Below are 26,586 nucleotides of genomic sequence, written 5' to 3'. Positions count from 1 at the left end.
ATGTGCTATTAGGGCTGTGCAAATACATGAAACGTGCCCTCCGACTGCACCTCTGTTTGCGTCTAATACGGTGGTGATGATAATAAAGACGTGTCTTCTGTGTCTTACCCCACAGAGGACGATTTTTCTATCATCCAGCAGGAAATCATCATCGTAAAGAGCTGCAAGCATCGCAACATCGTGGCATATTATGGCAGCTACATTCGGTGAGATCCCTGTTTCTCGTTCCTTCCTCCCTCCTGTTTTCTTAACCTTGGCGTTAACACACAGGTCTTCCTTTTCTGTCTGCAGAGCTAACAAACTGTGGATCTGTATGGAGTTCTGCGGTGGAGGCTCCCTCCAGGATATCTACCATGGTGAGTCATGTGACACAAGGTCGGGCTAAAGATGGAAACAAGAGTGTGATAAGATGCAAAAGTGTCTCCGACTGTCAGATTAACTGATATCGTCCCTGCCTGTGCGAGTGGATTTATATGGACTTAAGGCAGCGCCGTCTACACCCAGTAATCCTTTCTGTGTGGAAAGAGAGAGAGAACAGGATCTTTTTTCCCCACACCCACACTTTCATGCTTTACAAAAAAAGAATAAAAACTGTGCCAGGGTGAGAGTCTCGTTCACATGTGTCAGTGATTTTCCCTTTCAGTAAACGGACAGATACCAGCCCAACAGTGAAAACTGTAAAACGGCTGAGTCTTTAACCAGCAGAGAGGAAAAAAATCAAATATCTCTGCAAACACAGCCACATTAACCTTTAGTTTAAAATCAAAACAACGTGCAGAAACTCTGTCCTTCTGGGGGGGTTTTCTCAGCTGATGATGGAAAATTGACTGGTGCTTAGAGAACCCAGCTTTACTGGCACGTTGGACCAGCAGTAGCCGGTTTGACATTAAAAAAATGCTGATAAGATTTCATGTAAGAGGTGGGAACAGAGTGCAACATGTAGGGAGGACAATATTTAAATCAAGGGAACTCGCATTTAATAAGATGTATTTCTAATTGCGATATTTGATGCAAAAAAAGCATTTCTCAGTTCTTTTGCACTTGATATTGAAATTAACTGACTACACCTGTATTTAGTAATATTTTGTAATTCACTCTTAATGCTAAGAAGTCCCTTACTACTCTGAGCACCCAACGCAACTTTCAGAAAACAACTAAAGGGTCCAGTGTCTGACCCAAACACATTTCAGCATGTGGACTAGATAAGCTCCGCCTCCTGAGCCACAGACATTGCTCATTCATCACAGCAGAAAGTAGAAAAGTGTTAAATATTAAATATTAGTCTGTTTCACGCATTTATGGAGAAAACGAGCTAGAAATCAGGTTAATGGAAAGCTGTTCACAATCAGTCTGACCATCATCAATGTCAGAGACACACAGACATGCACAATACTTTACATAGCATGTGAATATTTAACCCAAAATATTCAACTGAAGAATGCACGAAGGTTTAGAAAACCTGTAGACATCTTGAAAGATGCCTTACTAGCACTTTTAAAAAGATTAAGGAGGGCAGTTTTTTATAAATATGAGTGTGAGGCCGCCTTAACAATACCACAATTTATAACGGGGTTATAGCTGATTTACAACAAAAGATACACAAGCGTGAAAGCTTGAGGCTTTCAGACATCCTGCACATGCAGCTGGTTTTATTCTGCTTCTTAACGAGGACAAATTTCTGCACGAAAGGCCAAAACAGTCCTGAATACAGAAGCACTGCGACAGCTACAGATCCACAGGTATTAACAGTGCACTGAAGTCTTTGTGCAAGCATTAAAAATCTTAAAAGGAAATGACAGTTCAGATCGTTTTCCCACGCTGAGCATCGTGATATCTTTTTTTAAGACGTGTCTTTGTGCTTGTTTGTAGTGAAGCTGGTCAGAAATGTTCTGAAAACCAGAAATATCTTTTTTAAAATCTGCAGTCTGAATTGAATTTAATCATTTGAATCAAAAATTATTCCTAAATTAACCTTTTTCAGCTCTGCGTTGTTCTGTGACTGTTTTGAATCTGTTATGTTAAAAACTGCATCATGTTCCACAGTGACCGGTCCTCTGTCCGAGCCACAGATAGCCTACATCTGCAGGGAGATGCTGCAGGTAATCACATTTTTTTAATTTCCTGTTTCCTGTTAGTGAGCTAAGAACACTGTTTGTTCCTCTTTAGTGTTGACATGCATTTACTAAATAAAAATATTAAGTAGTCATACCTGTAAATATTTGTGTTTACTGGATTTTGTGACCATCTCCCAGCAGCCTTGTATTTTCTGTTTCTCTGAGGAAAATATATGCATTGTCTGGTACGGGAGACAGCTTGGTTTGTATAAGCCTGAAGCTGGCAAACCTGGCAACCCACAACATGCATAGAGAGCTTCTCCTGTTTAATGGCAGGAGAAGCTGGAGCTCCAGGAGAAAGCTGAAAAAATCCAGGCTGAGTTTGAACTGCTGTGAGGCAACGTGTTATTGTGTAAAGGTCATCTCCCAGCAGCAGTTATGCTGATTAAAGAATTAAAGAGTTGTTTGGAAAGGAAAACAAGAGTAGTTCCAGTACTTGGATGTTCATTTGACTGTCACGGCTAAGAAGACAAGCTGAGTGAAGCCTTGTGTAAAAAAAACAAAACAAAATAAAATAAATGATGGGAAGTCGAGCAATGTCCCAGCCGACGTGGATGACGCATTGACGTCATTTGTTCAGTCAAACCTGGTCGTGGTATGACTGCAAAAACTGCGTCGCAAACGTAGAGATGCTGATGGAGCTCTCGCTGCATGAGTCTTTCAGTCACACCAAATACAGGAAGCAAATAACTGTCAACTAATCGGGTTATGAAATGACTGAGTCGACCACCGCATGATATCCAACCCACATACACAGAGCAGTATGACCTCTGTTTTCACTGAGACATCAGCTGTTCAGGCCTCCCTCACGGCGACTTTTATTTTCACGAGTTTCTTGTTGTTCTAAATGTTGAGAAAAGATATCAAAATGTTTGCTGGCATTGGGTAAATTATACAGATATCCAGAGTTTTCACCCTTTTGGGGCCTTTGAATCATATGTTAAAGCACAAATGATGCCTCTTTCCAACCGTTGCGAGGTAGTCAACGAGCTACAAAATAATTGATATAAAACAAAACGTCCCCTAAACCAGACAAACGTCACAGGTGTGTGAAATGAGTGCACAGGCTGTTCCAAAATGCAACACTTAAAAAGGAAACTACACTTCAGTAACTTCAGTCCTACTGTACAGTGTGTCACCAGTCTCTAGTTACACAGCAGTGGTTTCCTGATGGTTAAACTAGAGCATTTAGAGGAATTTTTAATCCCGTCAGATCATAGTTTATCAAGTGTAAATGTTATCAGGTTAAATTAAAGGCTTTTATTTTGTCGTGTGCGTGTGTGCGCAGGGCCTGGAGTACCTGCATGCAGAGAGGAAAATCCACAGAGATATTAAGGTGAGCGAAATGTGATGTGAGATTTTTATTCTTTGTTTTTTGTTCCCCCCATGTTGCTTATTTTGTGGGAGAGCACATTAGACCTGAGCAGATGAAGCTTGCAGATTGGAAAAACTGGGTCAGTGCGGTGGCAGAGAAGAAGATGTAAACAAGGCGAACGTTGTCCTTAAGATTTGGGTTCATGGTAGTCCTAAAAAATTACTATTATTATTTTAATTGTAGCAGCTCAGTGATGTATTTTGAAAGAAAGCGAAAGCTCTTCATGTTAAAAAACAAACAAACAAAAAAGTAGCTGCATATAGTTTGGAACTATAAACTGTATTAGTCAGAACAGGCGCTATAAAAATAAATTCTTAAATGAAGCTGAATGAATCTTGTGCATGTTTTTTTTAATTTCCATCCTGTGTGGGTTCAGTTAAAGATCACTGAGTGGGTAAAGAAGACTTTTATAAATATATAGAAGAAGATGTTTGTGTGTTGATGTTTTATCTCGCCCTCTTTTCCTTTCAGGGTGCCAACATCCTCCTCAACGATCAGGGCGAGGTCAAGTTGGGTAGGTGGAAGTTTGCACTGTCTGCTTTGCACTGTACCGGCATGGTTAGCATGACTCATTCACCGCAAAAAGAGACGTTCTCACAACGATATCTCCCCTGTCGTGTTTACTGAAGAACCAAATCATGAATTAGATCTCTGAATTTTCACCTGATTTGCTGAAAGCACAAACGTGTCAAAGATTGCGCTCTTAGTTTTTGAAGCGTTTTGCAGCAACTCTGAAATAAATAATTTGGTGAGTCTCATTTTTAACGACAACAACAGAAGGAAATGAAGTCACTGAAATATATGAACGCATGTTTAATTTGTGGTTATTTTGGCGTTTCTCAATGTTTTCTTTCCTCTGTTGTGCAGCTGATTTTGGGATCTCAGCTCAGATCACGGCCACGCTCGCTCGCAGGATGTCCTTCATCGGGACGCCGTATTGGTAAGATCAAAACTCACACGTCGTTCAGCTTTTGTCCCTTTCCGCTACAAAACTGATCATTTAGACCACCCACCACTTTATTAGGTACACTTTGGTAGACCTGGGTCAGAGCTGCCTTAGTTCTTTATATCATAGATTCAACAAAGTGCTGCAAACATTCCTGAGAGTTTAGTCCACGTTGACGTCACGGGGCGTCACATAGTATCATAGCATCGCATAGTTGCAGATTAGCTGGCTGCACGTCAATGATGATCGGGTGACTCATGAGATCTGGGTGAGTGTGGAGGCCATCTAAGTACAGTGACCTAATTGTCATGCTCGAAAAACCATTTTACCATCAGAAGTTGGTACACTGCCATCGTTAAGAGAAATACTCAGGTAGACTGTGGTGTTTAAACGATGCTCAGAAGCTACTAAGAGGTCCACACCATGATCAGCAGCACCCTGGCAGGATGGGTCCCTGCGTTCACGTCGCTTATACTAAACCCTGACCCTACCATCTGAATGTCACAACAGAAACTGAGACTCATCAGTCCATCTTCTGATGTTTTGGTGAGCCAGTGTGAACTGTAGCTAACAACAGGAAATTCACACCTGGTGGTTGTGGTCTTCTGCTGCAGCCTATCTACTTCTGCATATCTTAGTTGTACTTTTGTCTTTCTTCATCTCGAAGCAGCCTGACCATTCTCTTCTGACTTCTAGCATTTTTACCCAGAGAGCTGATGCCACTGGAAATGCTCTCATTTTTAGACCCTTCCTCTGTAAGCTCTGCAGATAGTTGTGCATTAAAATCCCTGAAAATCCCAGTTTGTGAAACACTCAGAGCAGCCCGTGTGGTACAAACAGCTGTGGCACATCCAGAGTCACGTAAATCAGCGGTCCCCAACCTTTTTTGCACCACGGACCGGTTTATGTCCGACAATATTTTCACTGTGTCGCATGAAAATATATAAGGTGTCGGGGATAAATACAACAAAATAAAACCAGTACCGGTACCAAAAAAAAGAAGATTTATTCATAACACATGGGGACAGACCCAGGGAAACCGAGTTAACGATAAAAATAACGATAAAAACCCTGAAAACCATAAATTTCACACCTGAGCCTCAACTCTCGCAGCCCGGTACCAAACGACTCAGTCCGTGGCCCGAGGGTTGGGGACCACTGACTTAAATCACCTTGAACTTCAACAGGTCGTTGTTAATCGTGTCTACATGCCTCAGTGCACTGAGTTGGCAAGCTGGACAGCGGGGAGTGCTAAGACTTTACATAGAGCTGTTAAGCTTGGTTAGCAAGCTGCATTTATAAACTGTATGAGTACAACAGCACAGGTATTTGCTAATTACATGATATACAAACATCATCAAGGACAGCTTCCATCCTGGTTTTGACCAGGGAAGCACTACAGGTGCATCAGCACAAAGACCCACAGACTCACAGACACCCACCCTGAACTCACACATGCACTGACAACACAGCTCCACCCCCCAACCCAAGGTCTTCCCTCTATACACAGACTACACAACTACCACCACCACTGTGCAATACTTAATTTACATGCAATAACCCACACTGTAAATATTTAACACTATTTTTTCTTCACAATTTGTATATTTGTACATTTTATATTTTTGAATACTGTTCATATGTATATAGTGCTGCAGAACTTTGCACCTCACCCCCCTTTCCTTTCCCACATGTCTGCACTGAGTAGGAGATGCTCTGTATCTCATTGTGCATGTGTATAATGACAACAAAAGACATTCTATTCTGTTCTATTCTAATTAGTGCTGAGTAACGGGCTAATAAAGTACTAGAGTTTCATTTGCTAAAACTAAAGCACAAACCTCTTAGATGGCCTGTACAACACAGCAAGTTATATTATTATTCAGGTCACTGCATTAGAAAAGCAACAACACAAACATGGCGACAAGATCCAGTTCGGCGACTAATTAGGTGAGGTGAAGCCTGGCCAACAGTGATTGGCTACAGGTGACTTGTTCGGGACACCTGTCAAGCAGCCAAGGAGCCACACTGATCACACCGCTGCCTGTAAAGCAAAATCCAGACTTGTTTCTGTCTGCAGAGGCACAGCTTTTTTGTACCGGGTTGTTTGTCTATGAGGACCGACTCGCTTTTGGAACCAGCCTTCAGTGGCCATTAGAGGAACTGCATGGCCGTGCATGCGCTTCATTTCTTAGCCGCTGCTCGAGTCCGATCGAGAATGTAAAGCGGTGACGATTAATTGTTAATTGAATTACTGATTTTTGAGCTAGTCTCGCTGCGGCGTTTCCGCTCCTCGCTGCTTTCCGACCGCTCTGAGCTCTCGGTCTAACATTCCATTAAAAGGCGCTACAGCTTGTGGCTGGCCACACTGAGTCACTGCACAGCGTACGGCATGTATCGCTGACATTTCTTCATGCTGCTTTAGCCAAGAATCTTTTATACCGTTTGCCCTTTATAACGCTGCAGTCTTCTTGGATGATTTAATGTTGTTTTTATGCCTTGTGGGTGTTCTGACCTCGTGGTAATGGCAGTTACTAATTACATAGGCAACTTCGAACAACCGCAAACACCCACCTGTGTACCCATGTGGTTCATTCGACCCCCACGTCAAATGTCTGGAGCCGCAAGACACTGCATTAATTATTTTGATAGATATTCACATTACTGTGGGTTCATTAAGCGTGCAGTGTAAACCTGACACAGTGACAGTCTGTCTGTATCATCGTAACTGTCCCGCCTTTTTTTCCTCTCTTTGTTTGTCTTTTGTATTTGTGTTTAAAACACTTGCTGCTGTATCCCTCCTGTCCTCAGGATGGCCCCAGAGGTCGCAGCTGTGGAGATTAAAGGCGGGTACAATGAACTTTGCGACATCTGGTCTGTGGGCATCACAGCCATCGAGCTGGCAGAGCTGCAGCCTCCAATGTTTGATGTCCACCCACTGAGGTAAACGCACACCAAAAGACACGACTCACATGCCCGAGCACGTGTACACTGCTGTACCCACACACAGACACACTATGAGGCCTTGCAGCCTCCATCTTTAATTTATTTAACCACATCAAGGATGTTTCCTGTTGCTACCATAACAATATTTCAGGTCAGTGCTGGAGATGTTTATATGCAGTCACACAGGAAGTCCCTTTTCTGACTCCCTGATCTGTGAGCAGAATAGGAATTTTAGACGTTATTCCGATGATTCCGTCACGTGTCCGACTGCTTCCGCTGACTCTGTCCCTCTCCTTTATTTAATTTAAGGGTAATGCAATTTTCATCACATTATTGCTTCTTTAATACTCTTTATTTTATTTTCCTATAACTAACCTCGGTTTTCACCTGATGCACAGGTTTGTATGTAAAGGTCAGGTCAGTTCATGCAAATTTTGCTCTTCTGCACTTACAGCTGAGGCCTTAAAACACTGCAGTCAGCATGCCTGCTTAACCAGATCTTTGAAGAGATGCTTCTGCAGAGGCAATATTTTTTCCATTTGCTGTCAACGGCGTTACATATCTGATCTTATTTCATCCTGAAGGCTGAACTCTCGTTCTGCTGGCACACTCGAGATACCAGCATCGTTTCAGCCTGACTTTTAGAGAATATTTCTAACAGGGAAAAGTGATGTGAAGTCACCAGAAGTCTCTGAATTTGGAACCTTCTGATCCTGCAAGCACTGAGGTTGTCATAGTGTACTAAAGCCACATGTAAAAAGCCTTTAGCAGATGTCCACATCGATAACTCAAATTAAAACAAAAGCTAGAGTTTAAAAAAAATCAAACCACAATATTACTGAAAAAAAAAAACTAGAATTAAATTAAAATATAGAAATAATGTCCTCAGTTTTGGTCACATGTGACAGCCCGCCTGGGCCTGACGAGGCTTCGGTGTTTGCTGACACTTAAATGTCACTGAGAGTCTGCTGCCTTTGCGAGGTGCCGTGTTTCTGCTGTGATGCTTCTTCTGAACTTCTCAGATTTTACCTTTGTGTTATTATACATATATATATGGTATAACATACCATAATAGACCCATTTCTGTAATATACTTACACATCTCTATTATTGCTAATTTATATTGTAATATATCTATATCACGACTAAAGCACTTTCTGGATGGATGCAAACTGCATTTCGTTGCCCTGTACCTGTGACATGTGCAATGACAATAAAGTTGAATTCTATTCTATTCTATTCTATTCTATTATAATGTGTGTTGTGTATTTTACAAATACACAACACACATTATAATAAGAAAAAGATCTAAACTTGCAACAAAAACTAACACAACAAAGTGAAACTAACTGAAACTAAACTGAATTCATAAAAAAATTCAAACCTAAGTGGAAATAAATATTAATCGCGCTCATTTGACGCAGAGGAAATCCTTCACTATGAGCTGCTTCTGCACCTCAAACTCAGTAGAGCTCACACAAACAGTCCAACACCGCGGTAAAAGACTCAGTGTATGTTTAATGTCACGTTTTGAAACAGACGTATCTGAAGACGCCTTCAGATGTTTCTCATTGTTCCTAAAAATTAAGGCCAAATATCTCTTGTCATTGTGGGTAAGAAACAGTTTTCAGATAACAATTTCATCGGTGAGAACTTCACCAGAAGCAATATCGTCGCAGGCTTAAAAAAAAAAAAAAAAGGAGGCTGTCTGCATCTCTGCTGCAGGTTCCTGCAAAGCAGAGGAAGCTGAAAAAGTCCAAGTTGAAAGGAAGTCGCTGGTGTTAAAGATAAAGGCATGGTGCTTTTTTTTGTTAAGGCAAGTGAGAGATGTGAAGTCATCGAGTCGAATCACTAAACCGGTTCACTTCCCATCATCATGGGTTTGTAGTCGTATCATCACGCAGTCGTATCAGTCACATCTTACAGGTTTCTCACAGGGCTCACCGCTTACCTGCAGTCAGAGCATATCGACTGACTGCAGGAGGAAAAATATTCCATAAAAGATGCACCGAGGATTTCACGTATTGAGCTGTTATCTTGTTGCAATCACACACGTGCGTGTGCAATAAAAATGCTCTGCAGATCTTTCTCAAGACGTCTGGAAACATGCGTGCACGTGATACACGTTGCCACTCACCTCAAATGTTTCCCCTCGGTACATCGGCATGCATGTGGACACACAGCCGAGCGTGCTGCGTGCGCATGCTGACATTCATAGAAAACATCGAGTGTTTCCACCACCCACATGTACCTGGTTACTCACACACCCTCAGCTGACTCAAACAAACACACTATAAGTCATTCTGTGTGTTTTAATGCTGTGCTCTGTTGACTCTGTTTCCTCCTGTAGAGTGTTGTTTCTCATGTCCAAGAGCGGCTACCAGCCTCCTAAACTGAAGGACAAGTCAAAATGGTAACTAAAAGCCTGCAGCACTACTGAAGCATGTATTATATGTAATCAGCTCGTCATCATCAGGTGCAGCCTTGAATCGTTGTATGCTTAAACATTATATTAACATAACGTAAGCTCTGCTCGTCAGATAACATTATAAACACTGCGTGTGCAGCGAGTGTTGTATTTTCTTGACCTTGCACATGTCTCCCGTCTTCAGGTCATCCAATTTTTATAACTTTGTGAAGGCCATGCTGGTGAGGAACCCCAAGAAGAGACCGAGCGCCACCAAGATGCTCACAGTCAGTAGCGCTCACTCTCACGTGATTGTCTTTGGGTTGATTTTGTGTTATTTCTGCATCAGGCTGATCACACGATGTCTACGGCTCCTTAAAAAGTCTCAAAACATACAATGTGCTGTGGAAGATGCCACGTCACGCTAAATTTGTGATGTGTTGTAAAGCTCAATATTGCCATTATACAGCACACTAGCTTTACATCCTTTACACATGCAAATAAGCTCCTCCCTCTTGATTTTTCCATCACACAACCATGATTACTTCCTGTGTCACACGTGGTTAGACCTGGTGCAGGTTTCAAACCATAAAGAATTGCCTGCTTTCTTACTTTTTCTGGTAGCTTGTCCTGATGTCTGTCTCTCTCCTCTCTGCAGCACACCTTTCTGACCCATCAGTGCCTGAACCAGGAGCTGACCCTGGACCTGCTGGAGAAGTACCGACACCCTGAGAAACTGAAGAGCTGCCTGGTCACAGACGATGAAGAGATGGAGGTCAGACTGATGAAGCTCTCGGTCTGTGTGGCGATCCCAGCCTCGGATGTTTCATGTTTTGGGGTTAATCATATGTTTTGCTGTGATTTAAGGTGATTGTTCCTGGATCATTAAGGAGAATCCAGTCCATCAACAAACACAACAGAGCGGGACGAACCAACTCTGACATAAGCTGTAAGAAAACAAAAATATTTCACTTTGAAATATTTTATTTTATCGTTTGTTCCCAAGTATTCCCTTCCAGGAATCATTTCCTCTTTGGTAAACAAAGAAAATATGCACATTTACAACTCACAAGAAGTACATTGCTACGTACATTATACTGTGCATAGAAAAGCCAGAGCAGTCCAAGACTCAGTACCTCCACCAAGGCTGAAAATTCCCCTCACACTGCGTTAACTGTGTCTCTGGATCCAGATTAGGTTTAAATTTCCCTGAGAATATCAAAACGAGGTGCCTGGATCCTTCCTATTCTTATCATTCTGTGTCTTTATGAAGATATGACAACATATGTCCATTTTTCACAAATCTCACAAGAGTCATGAATCCTTCCAAAAATGTCATCATGCAGATTTGGATCAAAACTTAACCTCCTATAAGTTGGACCTCTGATAAAATGTTCCCACAGATCCTGAAACACATCTTTGGCCGACGTGTGAATGTTTGTGCTTCTCATAGTTTCATTTTCTCGGCTTTTGCCTTGTTAGCTGTGGTCACAGAGTGTTTCGCTAATCTTCTGTCTCAGTCCTGTTGCTTGATGCTGTTTAAGTTTCTTTGTGGGGAAAAAAATTCTTGTGTTTTTTGTTTTTGCCCAGTGAATCAGATCTACACTCAGAGGCCCACGAAGACCGACTCACCGACTGTAACGGTGAGTTTATATTAGAGGGCACACGTGCATTATATGTGCTGAATATGCATGCATACAAGTTCTTCATCCATATGTACATTATTAAAAACATACTTTATATGTATTTATATAAAGATCTTTCAGTTACAAGGAGAACTGATTATTTATACCTGAAGAAGAGGCAAAATGTTGATCATATAATCTGTATTCATCTCCATGACATGAACATGTTTCCCATTTTAGCTCCTGGTTTTTGTACATCTGGATATTTGCACACTTTCTAATCTGGTTTTGGGTCTGTTTTTTTTTTGTTGTTGTTGTTTTTACAGTTAAGGCCGTCGATGGGATCGAGTGACAGCAGCAAGAGCCCACCAGGGTATGCAGATCACACATCAGTCCCACAGTCACATTAAAGCCAGTATGTTATTAAAATGTTGCACCTGTCTGCCCTTTTCCTGTTGCAGGGACCAGGACTCAGAATCAGACGACGACTATGACGATGTGGACATGTAAGAAACATCACACAGTTTCCTAAGTGAGAAAGAACAGACTGTTGTTTGTCTGCGTTTCCACGCAGTGAAGACTGCAAAGAGCTTTTCACATTAGTCCTCTGAGGTAGAGACAGATTATTGTCTGTGTGACGGCCGGTACAAACAGTAGTATCTTCCTCCAGGTCATATGGAAAAAATTTGACTTTCGGCCGTTCTTCACCCAGTTTAGGTTGCAGGACTTTCAAAAGTTTGCTGTGGTTGTCTTCTCTCAGTTTAACCAATTAGCACCAATAATCTCAGTACGTAATTCTATATATCTCAAAAACAACCGTATTTCAGCGGAGGTGAACCAAAAAGCCGAGTTTGTCTCTGTATGCAGTAATCAGTGATTTCAGTGAATTGCATTGACTCTGTCTCTGTTTGTCTGTCCTCAGCCCTACGATACAGCCTCCTGGGTAAGCCCAGTAAACACACACGTATTAATGTGAAGTTTATTCCCATCATTAACGCAGCAGACTGAACCGACACTCTCTCTGCCGACAGGTTCATAATGCCACCTGATGAAACGCCGCCGCCTCTTCCTCCAAAGGTGATTATTAAGGATTGCTGTTTGTTGTTTCATGTAAACGCTTGAATTTAACATGCGATTACTTAGTTTTTATTTTGTAAATTTTATCTTAGAAGGGAATTAAAAAGCTGACAGGATTAAAAAGAACCCTGACAGATAGACAGCGCTGTGTGCAGTTAGAGTTTTGTTTCACAGCTCAGTCCTCGGTTCTCTTTGGACCTCTTGCACAGTTTTAAGTTATTTAGTGGTCTGTTGAACTTGCGCTGAGGCGCTCTCTGGTTTTTCTGTGTCTTTGTGTAAACTCAGAGTGATATTTTAAAGTGGATCTATTATGTTTCTCCTCGTTTTCTGTCTAAACACATTGTTACAGGCATGGATGTTCATATTAAACATGGCCAAAGTTTCTTATAATAAAAGTGAGCAACTTTACAAATAACAGGCTGCTTGAAACATTCGGTTTCAGACAGTTTTTTCTATTCTTGGCTCTGTTTGATGTCACAGAATGGGAATGTCCTTGACATGATCTTATTGGGCACAGACTCCACCCGCCTACCATTCAAATCATCTGTTTGCGAGCGGCAGCCAATCAAAAGAAAGTTATCTTAAAGGGGGAGGGCCTAAAGCAGCTCGTTTCTGACAGACGCTGAACTGATGCTGCACCAAGTGTCAGATAAATAAGGATTATTTTGATCATGCAAAGCTACTTTTATATAGCCAAAAAATATAGACATGGAAGCTGGCATAATAGATCTCCCTTTAAAATATTATGATTCAAAGATGAAAACTGCAGAAAACACTCAGTCATTTTACCAAAAGTCTTTTGTGCCTGATTTTTTTTTTTTTTTTTGTGCAGCCCAAACAACGAACCAGCTCAGAGGAAAGCATGGCGGCAGAAGACGATCGAACAAGAAAGCTGACCTCTCTGTGCGCCCCGACCCCGCTCATAAGGACGTCCAGCGGGACGCATGTCCGGCCCACACCACAACCACGAACTACACGACACTCAGGTGAGCGTCCAATGTGCTGCAGTGTTTCTGCACGAGTCACCTGCTCAGCCAACTGAGCTGTAGCAGCAAGACATTAATATCGAAGCATATTTTATATGACGTGCAAATTATCAGTCCGTTTTCTTATTATTCTGTGTGTGTGTTCCAGATCCTGCATCCTTACCTCTCCAGTTTAATGAGCCCCCACCAGACCTCCTTCCTCCTGAACTTCCCCCTAAAGGCATACGCAGACGGCAGCCAACAACAAAGGTAAGACGAGGGGAAGATGACATTTCTTAAAGGGGTTTTCTACACTTTTGCGCTTTCCAACAGTGTAACATTGTGCCCGTCCACTTCTTAGAAGAACTGTGTCCAGAACACACAGAAATAATGTCCAGATCAGAACAAACGACCCTCTTTGAGGAAGCAGAGATAAAGTTCAGTGACAGCCTGGCAGAAGATAATTTTTCTGACAGTCATGGAGCAAACTGAGCCGCACATTTCCTTATTCCCAGTTATCCACATCTTCTCTGCTCCCTCACAGTGCGACTGCATCCTGACACAGTTATCGTCATCGCCATCATCATATTTTTCTTTCTGTTTGCAGGATCATCCTGAGTGTGCCAGCCCCGTCCTGAAGAAACCTCCTGTGAGTTTCTCCTCCCTGTACATCAGCTCTTTGGCTGAGCATCTCAGATTTTTGATGTTTTAAGTTTATTTTTCAAGCAAAGCGATGAACAGCATAAATTCATCGTTAGAATTTTAATCTTGCAATTTTATAGACGAGTGTTAAAAATCAAAGGGGACCTTTTATGTTTTTCCTTTGTTCCTGTCATATATACATACATGTTACTTTGGCAGATGTTTCTATTAAATATGGACAAAGTTGTAAAAAATGAGTTTGGTTTACATGCAAGTATGTCCCTGTGAGGCAAAAGCTCACGTTTCAGTCTCCTTTAAACACTCAGATTCAGATAGTTTTCGCTGCTCCTGCTCAGAGACAAACAAGAGGTATTCGAGCCTTCTGTTTAACTAAATGCAGCCAATCAGAAATCAGAATAAAGACACAGGAACTCTTCAGCTGAAGGGGATGCCACCTCCTTGTGGCTTGAATGGTTACGCACACTTGGAACACCGTATTCTGAGAATGCAGTGATGTGTGCAGCACCCCACCCAGCCCTTTCGGTTCTTTGCCTTTTATTGTTTATTCCTCACTGTTTAAGGCAAAGTGAGAAAAGGAGAGGCAGAGGTCAGCAGGGAGGTCACTCCCAGCAGGCCTGAATATTTTTTTGAAATCAGCATCTTAAAAAGCATCGATTTTCATTTAAAAATGGTGCAGAACTCCTGGGCCTAAAAGGCTGCATCAAAGCCACCAGGTTATGCTAAATAAGGGTTATTTTGAGCTGTGAATCATGCAAAGCTACTCTAGAGAAAGCCCAAGAATAAAATAAAAATAAGCAAAATATGACCTGTTAAAAGAATTTAATAAAAAATAATATAGGAAACAAATAGCAAGCATGGTGCAAAATAAAACTGCTTAAAATGTGTGCAAGTAACACGTCATCACATCCATGTAAACGCCACATAAACTAAAGTTTACTTTAGAGATGAAATGTTGAAAGGCTTCTACATAGAGTAATAACATTTATAGGTGAAGTAAAACTCAGACTTCGTGGTACATTTGGTTCTTATTCCACAGTTGCTTTTGCTTTCCTTCTCTAAATGTCACTCCTCTGTGATCCTGTGGTCTTAAAACCTCTTCGACCTTTAGCGCTGAAGGAGTAACCATTCAGTGGGCGTGTTGTAGGTGTTTGTTTTGTAAGATTCTTTCAGTGGTTTGAAATCATGTCTACTGCAGAGAGGACAGCGTGAATAATTTAATGCCTTTCCCTCCCTCTCTCTCTCTCTCTTTCTCTCTCTCTCTCTCTCTCTCTCTCTCTCTTTTTCTGCAGGTCTACTTTAAAAAGATCTTTCATGGCTGTCCTCTTAAAATAAACTGCTCCACAACCTGGGAGAACCCCACCTCTAAAGGTTGTATGACAGAAACACGAGCACAAAATTCTCCACTTTGCCACCTTAACAAACTTCTGTCTGACCTGCCTGTGCTTGCTGTCCCTCCCTCAGACCAGCATCTGATCCTGGGGGCAGAGGAAGGGATCTACACCCTGAACCTCAACGGCTCTGAGGCCACGATGGAGCTGGTAGGCCATTTATCTACTTTAACAAGGTTTTCAAAAAAGGCAAAAAGACTCAAGTGACCCTAAAAGAGACTGTTGGGTTTGGTTTAGTTGGTAGTGTCGTTTCAGCCTGATTGTACTCCTTGAGTAGTCATGCAGAGGCCTGTGCTACAGAGCAGGCTTTGGGGCTCAGCAGGTTAACCTCAGGGTTTTATGAGGTTTTGATGAGGTTTTATCTATAGTGGTTCACTTCTTACTCTGGTAATTCCCCACGGTAACTTGTGCTGCGTACCTGACCAGTGCAGGAGATCAACAGGTATAAAATGTACCAGCCAGTTCTCTGGTAATCAGTGTCTGGTGGATCTCAGTGCAAAGATAGTAAAAGGTCTAAGGTTTTAAAAACTTTCCTTCCCAAACAAGCTCCATATAGATTCGTAATAACTTTATTCTTTGCGCTTTTGCTTTCTGGCTGCAAACAAGTTTGAATTTTCAGTTTAAGTTCTCTTGTTGTGAACATTAATAATAAACTCCTAAGCCTTCAAAGTATTCTGATACAGTGTCTGTGACTAAAAAAGGATAAATATTGCTAAATGGGCAAAAAGCAGAACCTGGTTTAAATCAGTGCATCGTGTGTGTGTGTCTGTTACCATTATTATCCTCATTAATGTGGTATTTCAGTTAGTTCCTTCCTTCTTCTCTCCAAGTTAAGTGCAGTTTACGTCACCCTTTTTCAATCGATGATCTCCACCAGAGTTGTGAAGTTGTGGGGAATCTGTTTAGAGCTGCATGTTTCAATAAAAATAGACTCACACTTTATCAAAAAGGCTTTTCCGTAAGTGGCCTGAATATAAAAAAGCTGACAAGCTATTACATGAATGAATGAATGAATGAATGAATGAATGAATGAATGAATGAATGGTTCTTCTTTCTCTTCCAGTTGTATCCTGGGAAGTGTACCTGGGTGTACACCAGTAACAACGTCCTCATGTCTGTATCAGGTAAAGCAGATCCTCATTTAGCTGGTTGTCTGTAATATGACTCACACTTGTTGCTGGAAGTGGACCTCAATACTCATTTCTATCTAAGGTTTTCGAGTACAATAACCTCAGTTTGATCTGAATTTAGAAGCAGAAAGTTAGCGGCCATCCAGGTCTTTATGTCTTTAAGACATTCCTGCAGTTTAACTAATCAGTGTGTCTTATCTGGCTTCATGGATAGATAAAGCTGGGTATCATCTGCATAGCAGTGAAAATATATCCTATGCCTTCTAATAATGCTGCCTAAAGGAAGCATGTATAATGTAAAAAGAACTGGTCCTACCAAGGAACCCTGTGGAACTCCATAATTAACCTTATAGTGTGAAGAGGACTCTGCATTTACATGAACAAACTGGAGTCTATTAGATAGATATGATACAAACCACTGCGGCGCAGTACTTGTAATACCTACAGCATGTTCTAATAGAATATTATGGTCGACAGTATCAAACGCTGAAACCTGACTGAAGCTCTTAAAACAAGCCAATTCTCTGCAGATGATCTGTTAGCTGTTTTACAACTACGCTTTCAATAATTTTGAGATAAAAGGAAGGTTTGAGATTGGCCTGTGATTAGCTAAGACAGCTGGGTCAAGTGATGGCTTTTTAAGTAACGTTTTAACTACCACCAGCTTGAAGGCCTGTGGTACATAGTCGATTAATAGAGATAGGTTTACCATATTTAAGATTAAAGCATTAATTAATGGTAGGACTTCTTTGAGCAGTCTTGTAGGAAACTAAAAGATGAGGATGAATGACTCCTCAACCGTCGGGTCTCCAGCTGTATGTGTGCACAACAGAGTACAGTCAAGGTTTTATGCTTCAGTCACACAGGCCTAGAGACCAGTCTGTAACGACTCTGGCGATTAGCAGTCACTAGTGAAAAATGCATATTCCTCCACTGTTTGGCCAGTGGTGGCTGGAGCGTGCTGGCAGTTGCTAGAGTGCTACACTAAAACATCCTTGCTGCAGGTTGCATGGAAGATGGCAACCTGTCTGCAAACACTTGCTAACTGTTCACCCGGTGGTTGTTAAACTTGAAAAAAAGTGCAAAGCAAACATTTGTTTTCAAAACCATTTTGTAAAGTATTTGAGATGTCAGCCATGTTTAACATGAATATCTGATATTGTAACAGCATACATGCCACAAAATAAGGAAAAGGCGTAATAGGTCCACTTTAAAGAACACATTAGCAAGCTGCTGGTAGACCCGCAGACATGCTTTAATTAAATGGGTCAAAGAACCTTTGATTACATTAAAACCTCTGAATGTTTTCATTAATTGCTTCTCTCTTTGCCTTTTTGTTCGGTTTTATTGGAACTAGTTTGATCTGTTTAGTTAAACATGTCCAGTCTGAAACTGTTAAAATCTGAATTGAAATAAGGCTGTCTTGTCAGCCTCAATTTTATCTCTTTATTTTTTAATTTTACACTTTTACCTGATGCTTTGTCCTTTTGATGTCTCATGTAAACATTTAATGTGATTGTTGGTAAAAGTTACCAGACAAATAAGTGAGTAGTGCTGTGACTTTGTGCATTTAGTGGATTTGATCTCAGGTCTGGTGATGTCGGAGTCTGTAAACAGTTTGCAGATCAGTTCATGAAGTGCGTCTGATTTTGTGTTTGCAGGTAAATCGTCGCAGCTTCACTCCCACATGCTGAAGGAGCTGCACGAACAGGCGCGCAAAGACCATAGGATGAGCGCCTTACCAACTCACAGACTGTTGCCTAGGTAACAACCACACTAAGTTTCTCTGCAGTTAATTTTCAGTCGTGATTGAAAGATCCGCTCGTCCCATTTAAACGCTGATTTTCTGCTTTTTTGTGTTTAGAAAATGTGCGGTGACGTCTAAAATACCCGACACCAAAGGCTGCAGGACCTGCTCAGTCGGTGAGAACAGATTCTGTTCAGGCGTAGTTCGATACTTGGTTTTGTGTGAGAGTTTCTATTTCACTTCTCTACATCCCCTAAAGGGGAAACACCACAGGGGAACAGTGTAAAACATGAAACTACACCAACTAAATTATTAAATTAGAGAAATCGTGATAGGTTTTCTTAAAGTTTGTCTAAATGTAAAACTGGAAAATGCTGCTGAGGTGAAGATTTCAGTCTTAAAACTTCTTTTAAAGCTCTTTTCATTAAAATTCTTTACATCAAACCTCTGCAGGTGATTACTTAGAAAATAAACTTTTGTTTTTTGAAGTGTTATACTAAGTGTTTTAACATTTTCAGTTTGGAAATGAGCTGTTATCTCATTAAAAATGCTAATCTGAACTCTTCGGTCACTGTATTAGGTAGGCCTGTTCAACTTCTGGTTCATGAAACGATCTATTCAGTCACAATTCATTGCATTGAGGCATGTAGACAAGGTCAAGAAAACCAGCTGATGTTCAAACTGAGCATCACAAGGGGGAAGAAAGGTGGTTTAAGTGACTTTGAATGCAGCATGGTTGCTGGTGACAGACAGATTGGTCTGAGTGTTTCAGAAACCGCCGATTTGATGGGATTTTCCCACACAGCCATCTCTAAAGTTCACAGAGTACAGCCCAAAACAATAGAAGATATGTTGGCAGCAGTTCTATGGGAGAAAATGCCACGTTGATGCCAGAGATCAGAGGAGAATGATCATACTTGTGACAGTCGGGGCATGCAGGAGAGCATCTCTGAAGCAGCAGAAGACCACACCGTTGCTAATCCTGTCAGCTAAGAACAGGAAACTGAGGCTAAAATTCACACAGGGCCAGAAAAACTGGACAAGAGAAGATTGATAGAAGATAAGTTTTGTTTTTTGCTAAAATAATTGGACTTGGTGTTACCGACGTGAAAGCATGGATCCATCTTGTCTTGTATAAACAGTTCAGGGTGGAAGTGTAATGGTGTGGATATCGTCTTGGTGTACTTTGGACATCTACATGAGTGTTGTTGCTGACCATAATCATAAAACTGACCAGTGCATGAGATAAAAACGTTTTTTCCCTGTAATGTCTCATCTTAACTGTTTGACGAGGTTTAAAATGTTAATAATAAAAATAAAGGATGCAGATTCCTGTGCATGTTTATGGAGATCAGTTCTGAGTGAAAACCAGCTGAAATCTGTTGCTTGTTTCTGCGTCTTGCAGCAGGGAACATGCAGCGAGGCTGTGCCTTCCTGTGCTGTGCTTTGGAGTCCAGTGTGGTGCTGCTGCAGTGGTACGAGCCCATGCACAAGTTCATGCTGATTAAGGTACGTGTGTCAAACGTGAATTACTAAGGAAAGCATTCTGTCCTTTCTGTGTTTTCACTTCTCAGAAGAGCAAAATCAGTGACAGAAATACTTGCTGTGTAACATGTTATAGACTGATTTCACTCACCAGATTTAGAGACTTTTACAGGTTTGGCATCCAGCACAAAGTTAAACAAGCCTGCTACTGCATTATACTTTTTTCCCCCATCATGCATAGATGTTATTGCTGCTGAAATTTTAATGCTTGATGCACAAATTGTAAGCATTAGGACCCTTAAACACCTCCTGATGTAGCTTCTAGTTGGTTTTATTTGATTTATTTATTGTCTCCAGTTATGTTCAGTTAGTGTAACATGCACAGGATGTACAGAAGCATTTTAATATGAAATAATTCAAGCAGTGCCACAGAAAAGTAGGTTTCAGCCACATAAATTCCCCTTCCCCGAACCTGCGGTGAATAAACTGTAAACCTGCTGAGATGGGAAAACCCGTTAACGCTGAAATCTATTGACACGAAGAAAACACAAGAAAGATTATGTGATTATCTGAGATGTACCTGAAACGATGCCACGGTCACGCCGCTTTTATTAAACGTGTTTCTGTTTTGAATTAATTTTTTTTAGTGGGCTGTTAACATTGACAGCAGCTTATAAAATGACTGCCTGCGGTCACACAAAGCTTTTTTATTGTCTCTATTAAATTTATGAGTTAGAGACCTCGAACCATAAAATGCTTATGGTTTGGAGAACAGACTCAGGTGTCCTCGGTTACTCCTTCTGTGTGGCTGAAGGCTGCAGGTTATAAGTCCTCAAACAAAACACCGTAACGATCTGCTTTGTTAGCCGCTCCTTCAGCCGATGAGCGAACAGACGTTAAACTCCTGATTTTTTTTCTCTTTCATGCTTGCAGCATTTCGACTTCCCTCTGCCCAGCCCTCTGCGGGTGTTTGAGATGGTGGTGGTGCCCCAGCAGGAATACCCGATGGTGTGTATCGGTGTTTCTCGAGGCCCCAGCTCCAACCATCCGGTCTATGTAGAATACATTAACCTCAACTCCAACACGTCCTGGTTCACCAACACGGGTCTGGGTAAGCTGACGCCTCGTTATCAGAAACACATTAGTGTTTATCGTGAAGTCTGAATCCCTGCTGCTGCAGCTGTTGTTGTTGTTGCTGTTAATGGTGGTGGTGTCTGCGTGCTCTTACAGAGAGGCCATGTCCAGAAGTAGTCCAAGTAAACCAGCTGGACAATAACTCGCTGCTCGTCCTCTTGGAAAGTAAGTATCACACTAAACTTCGTTGTCTTCAGAAAGAGGCCTGCGTTTGTTGAATTTGAACTCACACTTTAAAACTTCATTGTTACAGTTCTGACTGTTGCCATGTGGGTGTTTATTAACCAAAACCAGCACGATCAAAATTACTGTGCCTGTGTGTAGTGCACGTGTAATCGTGTCGGGTTTGAAATGTTTACTTGGAGTCAAGTACCATCAATGTGACTACTCCCTGTATTCACTGTGACTTTCGTGCATCAAGTTGCCAATGAAAGGGCAGAAAACCAGCAAACAGTCTGTGATTAGTTTGTGATTGAATGGGATCAGGTTGGAATTTAAATCACATCTGTAATATGGAATAATTAACTGTGATCAGCATCAATCAAATCAAACAAAATCACAAATCTGTTGTAAATCAGATACAGAAACTCTTAATTGCAGAATGACGAAGGCTCTCTGCAACCTTCATTTCAAATAGGATTATAACCAGATACAGCACGTTGAGTCAAGATGCTCCCATCTGTGCAAACTGACACAGCTGGATTGCAACTTGTTCATTTTGTTAAAAGCGACCAAGATGGCAGATAACTCGCCTTTGAAGCCAGTTTTGAGTGGTTGTCTTGGTTTTGGCATTCATATTAACCTGTCCGCACTCTTAAGGAGAGCACTGCTATAATGATGTTATGGTACAGTGTTGATTCTGCATATTGATAATTTATTTGTCTTAAAAGCTCAGATACAAAGAAATTTTGAGCCTTTCTCAGTTACTTTCGGTCAGGCCTTATTTTTGACAGTCTGACTAACCTGAAAACAGCTCCAGATATTTATTATGTTGCCTAAGGACTATTTTAACTCCTCATTATGATTTGAGCACCATAATGCTGTCTACCTTCATATTTCCACAGAGATATTCTAACACAAACACTGCCCCTCTCTCCTCCACAGGGTCGGTACAAATAGTTGGTCTTGATGGGGAGTTTAAGAGCGGCAGAACGCAGCACTCTGAGACCATCTTCTCTCAAGATGTTGAATCTATAGGTGAGAGGAAGGAGTGAGACCCTGGTTATGGTGAATATCACAGACGCTGAAGGCTCAGCACTGACTCTTGTTTGTCTGTACAGTGTATTTTGATGACACGCTGTTGGCAGTGTGGCGTCACGGCTGGTTGAGGAAAGGAAAAGGTTTCACGGAAATGCTGGAGGAATTCACGGACCACAGGAAGATCTACAGACTCGTGCAGTCCGACAGGTACAGCATGTCCTCGCTTTGAATTTTCTGTGGATTAAAAAAAGCATCTGGAGTCTAGACTGTATATAAAGGATGGTTGCACCCTAAAGGCACAGTTCAGGGCAAACTGGATTCTACACTGACTCACAGGCGCCATCATGTGGTACAAATGAGCATAACAATAAAGTACTGCCTGGGCCTATTTTAACTGAACTTTAGTTAATGTGTGCATACATGGATGTTTTGGAGTTAAAGTCCCATCCTGTTGATTTAATTTGCTTTCATTCAGTTTGGAAGGTTTTAAAGTATTTTAAACGCAGTTACCTACAATAAGTACTTTATAAATTAAAGCATGCATTCTGCTTATTGGCCAGCAGGGGGTGAGTCTGAGTGTATTGAAGCTGCTGCTAACTTAATTTGTGACCTCAGTAAACACTTTCCTGATGTTTATCTTCTCAAATGGTAGTTTCAGGTCTTATTTAATAGAACTTGTGTTTTTTTGTGCTGATCAGTGCTTGACACGTGACCTTTTCACTGCAGGATGGTCCTTTTAGAAACGCATCAGAACGAGGACCCGTCGGGACTTTCCAACCTCTACGTCCTGGAGATCGCCGAGAACTACGTCATGCTGGCCTGACTCTCCCACACCCTGCTTCTACTGGGACTTAATACAAGAGAGAAAAGACATGTTGGGCTTCGACATTTGGATCTGTCATCGTTAAGTTCGATGCGTATAGACGCCTCACTGACCCAGTATTTTAATTTCTAACCAAAGGAGAGGTAATCTGTCAGAAACAGGTGATGCCATGATGCTGAAAATTCATTCTGACCTAAGAGGATTTCTGTGTTGTAGCCTTTATCCCTCAACCTCGGGGAGTTTGCTCTTATTTATGCCATTTTCAACTTTGGTTTGTGCGATCCAGAACAAACCAGAACATCCAGACAGCTGAGAAAACCCTGAAGGAAGGAAGGACCTCCTCTAACACTAAAGAGGAGGGGGGCATCCTTTGTTCTGCCACAGTATTGTTGATCAGAGCAGCAGCAGCTGCCTGAGGGGACTGACACACGTGGCCTTCTGAAGACGCCACATACAAGCTGAAAGCACTGCTGCTGCTTGCGCTGTGTGTTTAGTGACTTGAGCCTGTATGTCACACTTTTTACTGCCGTTACAGTGTAATAAAATGAGTTAACACAACAGAGAGAGCTTTGTTGATTTTGGAGGGGGGGTGTTGGGACAGATGTGTTGACGGAGGGCGACGCCATCATTAACTGCAGTGATTTCTGTTCTGTGTATCACCGTCATTTGTGCCTGTGATTCTAAGGCAGAATCATGGGTTTGTTTCAGCACTGACGGGATGCTTTTGCTTTATTTCCAGCATCTATCGCTACCTTTTCTCTCAGTTTATGGTAGAAAGGTCTGGAAACGTAATGCAGTTAGGCTCCCAGGCATTCGATATTGCTTTCAAATAATTATCCCTCCATCCACTTCCTTAACCTCTTATCTATCGAGGTGCCTCAGGGAGCCAAAGCCTATCCCAGCTATCATAGGGTGAGAGGTGAGCGTACAACCTGAACATTTCTCATCCTGTTCCTGCTGAGTCGGCACACACATGCAGGTCCAGATGTTTCTTCTGGAGAACAGTTTTCTGGGCTTACTGACTGCAGCAGGAGTCTCCACATAAACACAGGGAAGCTGTGGATGCATCAGCGTAATTTATCCTCTTTAAGAAAAATTCCCTTTTATCACCCTCATAAGTCTATTCAGTCCCAGCCACGTTGTCTTTCTGCAAGGACACAATACCCCCGGATGCCCCCCAAATTTTAAAACAGCATAAAACACTCGAAGCATATGAGTAAATATAAGCTGTTAATTAAGAAGTACTCGACTACACTGCTCATGGCTTCAGATCGTTTAGGGACCCTCCTCCTGTGTGCACACAGAGCCAGAGGAGGAGGTGCTGACTGAGAGCACAAATCCATGGTGCTCAGGCAAGATACAGTTTTTGTTTGAACTCATAATTCTGATTCAGAATTTAGGAGTTATAAACAGACGGCGAGTGATGTTACAGCAGTTTTCCTCCTCGCCTTCTTTCGTGGTTTTATTGGAGGGAACAAATGCATCCTCTACATGCTGAGATGTCTCCGGTGTCCCTGCTTCATGTGGAATATTTCAAAGCCCTACAGCCGTAAATTATTTCAATTTGTTCCTCGCTGCCTTATGAAGAAGCTCAAGCCATTAGTGCCGGCACAGATTATATTTATTTTTCAGAAATCTATCAAACTGAGTCCAGTTCAGCGTGGATGGAGAACACAGTGGTGTTGCTAATGAATTTATATTTATAGATTTACAGCAAACACACTGTCAGTTCTATTAGCATCTTCATTTCAAGCCACTGAATTTGTGCATAACAAATCCTTCATTTTAATTAATTTATTCTGAGCGGTAATTTTCTTTGTGATTTCAGCAGCTCAGTGTGAGCAGCGACAGCATCAGGTTTCAGCACTTCTAATGAAGCCTCTCTGCTGGCACTAATCTTTTCCTAAAAAAGACGCCGGAGTTATTCTCTGCTGAATTTAAAGGCGCTTCAGAAAAACTCTTGAGGTCCTTTATTCACTGAAGAGGCAGCATCAAATATTTGGCTCATTCCAGGAAAACACTTAAGATACTTGATCACAGCCCAACATGGAATTTTCTATTTCATGGTATAAATTTGTTCAGTCTGCAGTGAAGTATGAGTTACAAGATCATGTGCTAATTACATGTTATGATGTGAATTTCTTAGATATCTGGGCAGGTTTGTCCCACCCTGTCACAGGAGCTCAGGTAAAATTAATGCTTGTCATGTAACATGGCTGAAAATCTGTCAAAGCGAAACAACACAAAAGCATCGTTATTTTATACAAAAATTGCAGTTAAAGTCGGATGAAGAGTGACAGGGTGGAAATGGGCTTAACAGGCATGGTTTGGGAAGAATGATTCAGAGTAAATGCTGGAATTATACTACGCAATGAATACCTTTCTTTCTTCATCACTAGCAACAAGCAATATTTTGTGGTGAAACCAATCATCTCCACCTCACACAGCCATGACTTCTACACACACACAGTCATGATTCTGCATAATGAGTGTTTTTATTCTGGGTGCTCTCAGTATGCTTGTGCTGAAACTTTTGTATGGTTACTTCAGCAGAATTATGATTTTTATATGATTGTGCTGATACTTCTTTCACCCATTCTTAAAAACGTCTGGCCACAAATGGTTGATGGGCCCGAGCCAACCTGATTTAATGGTCAGGCTCTTTTGGAATAACTAAAGGAAGCATACGGGACATACTTTATTTGCTAAACCATCTTGTGCTTGTTTCATTCATGTTGGAAATACTGAGCTGAGTTTGGTGGACAGCTTCAGCAACATATCGGAGAAACGGCAGGTGTAACACAGAGAAGGTTACTGTATTGTATATGTCAGGGGTCGGCAACCCGTGGCTCCGGAGCCACATGCGGCTCTTTAGTCCTTATTTTGCGGCTCCGGGTGGTTTGGGAAAATAAATTAGAAGTATTTCGCTGAAGTGCATTTTATTTGTGTTTAGTTCTTTTTTTTTTTTTAACTTGTAGTTCTAAATTGGAATATTATTGTGATTTTGAAATATAAAAATAAAATTATATCTTATTATTTTTTTCATCGCTCAAAATAAGCGTTACACTCGGGGAAGCCGGTGTACCCGCCGAAACGCCGTGCATTTATCGAGACTTTCAAGATAGGCCAATTATGGATCTTCGGATCCACATTATGTCGGCAGCTGTTCTCCACCGTGAACTATGTTAAAAACAAACACGCTCACGCCTCACAGATGACAGCTTACAGTCCTGCATAAAGATGAAAGCCCCGATTTGCAGACGCTGTGCAGAGGTTTGGGACCAGAAGTCTCATTGTAGACATATCACGGCAGACCCTACGATGTTTTACATGAACATGCTTTTCAGCATCTCTTTATTGACCACTTTTCACACACGGTTGCTGTACGCATACAGCCGGCTGTAGCTTTTCAGCTCACAGCCTGACATACACCACCAACAACACAACAGCAGAGAGAGCACAGGCTTTAAGGCGGCGAGGCGCGATTGCGGGTGCCGCTCAGGTGCGTCCAACTCCCATGCAGCGGCACTGCAGACCACGCCCCGCCACACACATTAACCA

General features: G+C 41.6%; 1 protein-coding gene across 3 annotated transcripts in view; it reads left to right on the top strand.

The window, feature by feature from the left end:
- Positions 1–23,585, top strand: part of map4k1 (mitogen-activated protein kinase kinase kinase kinase 1) — a 46,763-nt gene extending 23,178 nt beyond the window's left edge. For all 3 annotated transcript variants that reach the window (XM_025898203.1, XM_003456404.5, XM_005461144.4), the window contains exons 3-32: positions 116–206; positions 292–356; positions 2,044–2,099; positions 3,403–3,450; positions 3,961–4,003; positions 4,357–4,429; positions 7,247–7,378; positions 9,732–9,794; positions 9,994–10,075; positions 10,447–10,563; positions 10,656–10,737; positions 11,379–11,431; positions 11,740–11,786; positions 11,875–11,919; positions 12,336–12,356; positions 12,445–12,490; positions 13,323–13,476; positions 13,625–13,725; positions 14,063–14,104; positions 15,408–15,486; positions 15,580–15,656; positions 16,570–16,630; positions 18,298–18,400; positions 18,501–18,559; positions 19,789–19,892; positions 20,802–20,979; positions 21,099–21,167; positions 22,107–22,199; positions 22,283–22,409; positions 22,929–23,585. In XM_025898203.1, coding sequence (XP_025753988.1) covers positions 116–206; positions 292–356; positions 2,044–2,099; positions 3,403–3,450; positions 3,961–4,003; positions 4,357–4,429; positions 7,247–7,378; positions 9,732–9,794; positions 9,994–10,075; positions 10,447–10,563; positions 10,656–10,737; positions 11,379–11,431; positions 11,740–11,786; positions 11,875–11,919; positions 12,336–12,356; positions 12,445–12,490; positions 13,323–13,476; positions 13,625–13,725; positions 14,063–14,104; positions 15,408–15,486; positions 15,580–15,656; positions 16,570–16,630; positions 18,298–18,400; positions 18,501–18,559; positions 19,789–19,892; positions 20,802–20,979; positions 21,099–21,167; positions 22,107–22,199; positions 22,283–22,409; positions 22,929–23,025 — 2,408 coding nt within the window. In that variant the 3' untranslated portion in view covers positions 23,026–23,585. The remainder of the gene's footprint in view (positions 1–115; positions 207–291; positions 357–2,043; positions 2,100–3,402; positions 3,451–3,960; positions 4,004–4,356; positions 4,430–7,246; positions 7,379–9,731; positions 9,795–9,993; positions 10,076–10,446; positions 10,564–10,655; positions 10,738–11,378; positions 11,432–11,739; positions 11,787–11,874; positions 11,920–12,335; positions 12,357–12,444; positions 12,491–13,322; positions 13,477–13,624; positions 13,726–14,062; positions 14,105–15,407; positions 15,487–15,579; positions 15,657–16,569; positions 16,631–18,297; positions 18,401–18,500; positions 18,560–19,788; positions 19,893–20,801; positions 20,980–21,098; positions 21,168–22,106; positions 22,200–22,282; positions 22,410–22,928) is intronic.
- Positions 23,586–26,586: the final 3,001 nt, after the last annotated feature.

Source organism: Oreochromis niloticus, linkage group LG14 (assembly GCF_001858045.2).
Source record: "Oreochromis niloticus isolate F11D_XX linkage group LG14, O_niloticus_UMD_NMBU, whole genome shotgun sequence".
NCBI classification, from domain to species: domain Eukaryota; kingdom Metazoa; phylum Chordata; class Actinopteri; order Cichliformes; family Cichlidae; genus Oreochromis; species Oreochromis niloticus.
The sequence above is the reverse complement of the archived record's forward strand: the minus strand, read 5'-3'. Positions and strand labels throughout refer to the sequence as shown.